This window comes from Amia ocellicauda, chromosome 23, assembly GCF_036373705.1.
Source record: "Amia ocellicauda isolate fAmiCal2 chromosome 23, fAmiCal2.hap1, whole genome shotgun sequence".
In the NCBI taxonomy this organism is placed as follows: Eukaryota; Metazoa; Chordata; class Actinopteri; order Amiiformes; family Amiidae; genus Amia; species Amia ocellicauda.
The window spans coordinates 562946-568945 of NC_089872.1; the positions used below are offsets into that span (position 1 = coordinate 562946).

The 6000-nt window shown below is 37.5% G+C and overlaps 1 protein-coding gene across 2 annotated transcripts in view; it reads left to right on the forward strand.

Moving 5' to 3' along the window:
* Nucleotides 1-5691, forward strand: part of disc1 (DISC1 scaffold protein) — a 101766-nt gene extending 96075 nt beyond the window's left edge. The window contains exons 13-14 of one of the 2 annotated variants that reach the window (XM_066696555.1): nucleotides 1502-1618; nucleotides 4452-5691. In XM_066696555.1, coding sequence (XP_066552652.1) covers nucleotides 1502-1618; nucleotides 4452-4571 — 237 coding nt within the window. In that variant the 3' untranslated portion in view covers nucleotides 4572-5691. Of the gene's footprint in view, nucleotides 1-1501; nucleotides 1619-4451 lie in introns of those variants that run through there. The other variant, XR_010805327.1, reaches the window with a different exon arrangement.
* The last annotated feature ends 309 nt before the right edge of the window (nucleotides 5692-6000 follow it).

The following is a 6000-nucleotide window of genomic DNA, read 5'->3' on the forward strand; positions in this document are numbered from 1 at the left end:
TAGAAAATACTTCTCTCAATGGGGTCTTGGCAATAAGGGACTTAATTGTACATTTAAGAATTCCGCATACAATCTTTGGAAGTACCTAGCAAATCATGACAGATTGTCTTATCCAAAAACAGCTCTGTGTTATTTTGGTTTTATATACAGCACAGCTTTTGTATAAGTGAATGGCAGAAGCCAGCATCAATCTATCGGAGAATGTAAAAAGGTTTTCACTTTTGATGTACAGTATTTCAGCTATATAATGTGATTTAGACACTCACAGTATTCTAAATATTGTCTCCACATGTGTAATGTGATCATTGTAAGTTGTCTCTGATAAATTAATCAACCAAATAACAATATTAAATGTTTAAGTTTATGATAATGTACAGTGTTATAAATACTACTAGGTGGGATGCAAACATACAAATGTTATTTATGAGGTGTACACTCCCAACTGATCCCCGCGATTCTACATGCTTCGAAGCGCCTAGTAGAAGAAAATGTTATGCGATCGAGGCGAGTGGGGGCTGCCATTGTAGCTCCCAGTGACAAAGGCATGTGCATTGAGCCTTCACGATATAGCAACCCATTGTAGTCTATGGAACAACTACCGCAGGTCCCCGCTAGAGGCTTAAAAACGCTACAGCCCCCACAATGCCCCCCCCTCATTTGAGTCTCTGCACGGCCATGTTATTGCGTTGTCTTGGTTATTAAAATAAATATATACACATATAGGCTACATAAAGGCCAGGAAAGCATACAATAACGCAGCTTTTTTTATGCAACTAGCAGGGATTTGCGGTAGTTGTTCCATACACTACAATGAGGGGCTATATCGTGAAGGCTGAATGCATATGCCTTTGTTTCCAGGAGCTACAAGGGCGGCCCCCAATCACCTCGATTGCATAACATTTTCTTCTACTAGACGCTTCGATGCATGTAGAATCGCAAGGATCAGGTGGCACTCCCACCCCCACCAGACTCGCAATGAATGCCCACCCAACTCCGGAAATGAAAGTCACACCACTAGTTCTACTATAAAGGCTAACTTTAATGGGCTGTGGAGAAAATGAGAATGGCTAAACCTCCATTAATTGATGAGTCACTCTGGAAAAGGGGCATCATTGCTGTGGAGTTGTCTTTAATCCAGGGAAGTTTATGAGCGTATTGCCAAGTCTGCTGTGTCATAGCGGTGGTGATTATAAAGAAAGAGACCAGAAATCGGAAGCATACAATGAAAAGCTAATCGGAATCTGAAAACTCTTAATCTTGATCAATGACTTATACACCTGTGTAGGTTGATAGAGAGATGTATGTATGTAGCACAAACTCAAATGTGTTATGGAAACAATAGCACCATCATTGATGGTTTATTGTATATATTCTTTTATAGCTCGAGATAAGTCACTGTTGTAAGGTAGTGCTTAGGGAATTCATCTTTTCAGTTGGAAGGTGGATATTATTTTAGTACTTTTTTCTATGCGTTAATGGCTTTTGCTTTCTCTATTTACAGACTTTTTGCACCAGCACCATCATCATAACAGAGCAGTGTGAATCCATCAGTGACAAATTGCTTTCCTTGGAGGATCAGCTGCAAACTGCTATTCTCCATCGCGATGAAGACCTTACTCATATCCTTTCCCTTCTGATATCGGATACACTGAGACATGGATCAGCACTCATGTGGTCTGACATATTACCTATGTGTATGGCCTTCAAACATAACTATTTAGGCATACAGTCTGTATATCTTTCTTCTCGGTCTATATTTGTATATATAGATGGAAATGGAGACAGATATACAGAGAGATGCTACATATAGAGATGCCAGCAATCATTTCACTTATTTAGGCTTGGCCTGCATTGTTTATTTAATACATTGTGCTTTACTGGGTCTCCAGTTTATGCACGAGCAAAACAGCCCAAAGCTTTTCCAGTTTGTATTCAAAATGTTCTAGAAAAATAATTAAAACCATGTGTCCATTTCACTTTAATACAGTGGTCCTTATTGCAGTTTGTCTGCTTTGATGACAATTCCAGGCATTTTATGATGGATTCTTTGTTTGAACAAAGGTTTTTAAGCTGCGGTTCTCCTGTATCGCTCCCTTTAATACAGAGAGTTTTGATGTGGAATTGAGATCAGCAGCAAGGCAAGTGCTATGAAATGATTATTAATGCAGTTTGGAATAGTCCTCTGTCCACTCTTTTATATGGTTTCATTCTTTGCCTCAGCTATGTTTTGTTTAAAGAGCACCCAAATGACTGATTGACTCCCACAACCCCCTGTGCCTCCTGCTGCAGTTCCTTTGACCTGTCTGTGTAGGGCAATACTTTAAGATCAGGAATGAACATGGTTGTCCATCTTTGAAGTGATTCCTGAGCAGCAATGTAGTTTTTGGGATTGTGGTGACCAAACCATGTTCTAAATGGACTTTGACTAGCACATTGTACATTGTTTTTTGCTTTCATGCATTATCTTCAGAAACATAACTCTTTTTTATTTTTTAACACAATATTGATCTTAAATTCACTACAAGACTTCACCGAAATAACAGAAATCATAAACAAGATTTTATAACCGAGCTGCTCTCATCTGTTTTCTGAATTTAGAATTTAACCCCACTGAGATGTTACAGGATGAACTTGACAAGATGAATTAAGTGGAAACAGCGTACAACTGCTCTAGGAAGATACATAGGTTTGAAATGACTGAAGTAGTGATTCCCTGCTACAATAGGGTCAAAATCTATTTCCTTATTGTTTGGAGAAAATAAATAAGTTTCATATGAATACTTTTATGTATTTCAGTGAGGTAATGTCCATTTGAGTGTGTCAAGAACTGCAGTGCTGTTCCTGCTAGCCATCTGATTTTGGATGTTGTTTTCAGCAGGATAATGCTCCAGGCCTAAAACTGGGCTAAAACTGTCAAGGAATGCTTACACAAACATGACCGTGAATTCAGCTCACTGCAGTGGCCTCCCTTGGCACCAGATCTCAATCTAATTGAGCATCTGTGGGATGAGGTGGGACAAGCTATTCAGAGTAGAGACCCACCACCAACTTGACACAAGCATTGGAGTCAACATGGGTCACCATCCCTGTGGAATGCTTTCGACACCTTGTAGAGTCCATGTCCCGATTAATTGAGGCTGTTCTGAGGACAGGTTCAGGTGTTCCTTTTGATAGTGCAGACGGACAGTTTTTGTCTGATATGATCTTGCCATCACAGGGAAATGTGTAGTTTCAAACATTAGCATCAATGACACTATCTATGATCTATGATACTAACTTTAACAATTAGATACAATTTACACATGTTGGCTTTACATAATTTAAGCTATTGCTTACACACATGCATGTACATATCAATGTTATTTTAAGAAATAAACTGGCAGCATCTACCTTTTTTATAGGGAATAGAAAAAAATGAATATTCTTACCTTAAAACATAACAAGCAGCTTGGCTTCTCCGAAATGATCAATTTTGATTAACAAGAGACAAGGTAGATATGGTAATGTGACTGCAGTGTTTTAATGTTTTTTAATAAAATGCTATTAGCATTGATAACTACAGAGTCTTAAATTATGTTACAACATAGCAGTGTTCTTCCCTTTTTGTATTGCATCTAAGAATAATTAAGCTACGTACTTCTTACGAAAGTAAGAAAAACCTACTCTTTTCTTTTTAAAGCAAGGTTTCACATTTTGACTGCTTTAGTTCACCCCCAGATTAATTTTGCAGTGGCTATATTACACAAAACAAAATAGGATAGAGAAATATTCATAGCCTTGACAGATGATGAACAATTTATTTTCCCCCACTGTGGTAAGTGACAGATTGCTCAGACAGACAGAGTAGTGGCACACTCTCTTGCTGATTTCATTACCTCTCCTGGGAACTTGGGGTGATGGAGGGAGAATCTGAATTCTGTTTTTGTTTGCTGCCTGTCAGTAAACTGCCACAACTGTCGCCTCACATTTTGAAGCTGCCTTTCTTTCCAAGCAGTCTGATCAAGTAACACCTTTTTTGGAAGTAGCTTCAAATGTGAAAATCTGATTTGAAAAGCCATGGATTTTCCCCCAAATTTGTATTTGATAGAAAGGTAACAAGAATAATGCATATTAGCAAATTATTCATTATCAGTCTGGGGAAACCTGTAACTAAATAGTTGGTGAGTATCCTAACTGCTCTTGATTAATAATTCATGTAGTGATAATAATTAAAACGAACAATCTGGATCTATATGACAGCTCTTCACTTCATAATGTATACTACATTCTCAGTTAAAAAAAAAAAATGTTTTGTGATTCTGGTAGGTAGGTGTGTGTATAAAACTTTGACTACTGGTATTTTTGTATGACCCAGAGCATGTGGATGCAATAAAAATGCTCTTATTCTTGCATTTCAAACTTTGAGTATAGTTTTCGGAGTTGCACCAATATCTTCCTTGACTAATACTTCACAGTCCTTACAAAGAGAGATCCAGACGGTAAAAGGGACACTGCAGACGATGCTGTTGCAACTGACCTCTTCTGACGCAGAGGAGCGAGACACTGAGGACTTCTACAGTGACAGCTGGTGACCACGGCTGAGGGGTTTAATGCGATGCACCTGATATGTTAGCAATGCCCTAGAGTCGGATTTTAAGTAACTGAGCTCTAACCTTAACATTTAGGGGATCGGGTTTTAAGAGGGTGGCCCCACTTTGTTTGGAGCAGCTGGATCAATTTTGTGCAGAATCAGCCGTGACTCCTGAAAGCACGGGTCCCTCACTCTACTGTGCACAGGTAGAGCAGTGTCTTTTAGGACCTGAGGCAGGGGTCAATTCGGCGGCATAACAATACCTTTTCCTGTGCTGTTACAGTGCTTGTCTGCTCAGTACGATACTCAGTCAAAGGACACTACTGTTTGTAAAATACAAAAGATAAAGTAGTCCCACAGGAAGGAGTTTAAAACCGCTTAGACACAAGAAACTGGCCGAAAATAAAATCGGTTGCTACTAATTTGAATTCTGTAACAAAACCGATTCGAGCCATGATCACAAAAAAAGTCAGACTAGTTTGCTATCAGTATTGCTTGTTTTGCATTTCGTTAAGTACTGCAATGAAGAACTAAAACAACTTTTGAACATTTGTGGTAAGCTTCCTGAGCGCACACAACCGAAGTAGGTGAATAGCTGTATAATCTCAATGTTATTAATTGCATCTTTAATGGACAATGGATACAAATAATGTATTTAAAAAAAAATCCTGCACAGAATGTAAACACCAGTTCTACTACATTCCACATTTTAATATGCTTTCCAGTATGAAGACTTTCAGGTTGTAGCCTGTTTATGGCACATTTACAATTAGATGATCATTTTTTGGGTGAGGAGTTGCTTCTTGTTTCTTGTATAAAGAACCTGTGAACCACCTGCTGCAATTTGTGCAAGAATTGTATGATATATTAAGCATGTAAAATATAAATTATAGTTAACTTTAAGAAGTATTTTATATACATTCTCAAATCAAATGGTATAATATTTTCCTATAGTGTTTTGCATACAAATCTAATGCTTTACTATAATTTATATATTAAAAATGAATTTAAATTTGTATGATGACACTTTCTTTCCTTGGACACTTTTTTCATTCACATTTATAATGTCACTGTTGACCACTAGATTGAAATAAAGGGGAGTTTTAATCAGTCAACTTGAATTGCTGTTTAATGAAGTTTATTTTCATATTTTTATAAAAGGACACTAACACTTCAGTTGTATACCTTGTTAAATGCAACAAATGACTAAACTGGGCTGCTAGTCTGTGGCTGCCATTTATTAATTTAATGAGACAGATGAGTCTGCTATCCTATGTGTTAGGGTTGGGTATACACAGGTCAAACATGGGATGCAAACTGTTTGTTTCTCACATCTGACTAAAGTTAAGAACTTGATCCATATAATTAATTTATTGAGATAAGAAAAGTTACATTAAGTTACATTATGAATTATCATTGTATTAGGGCAA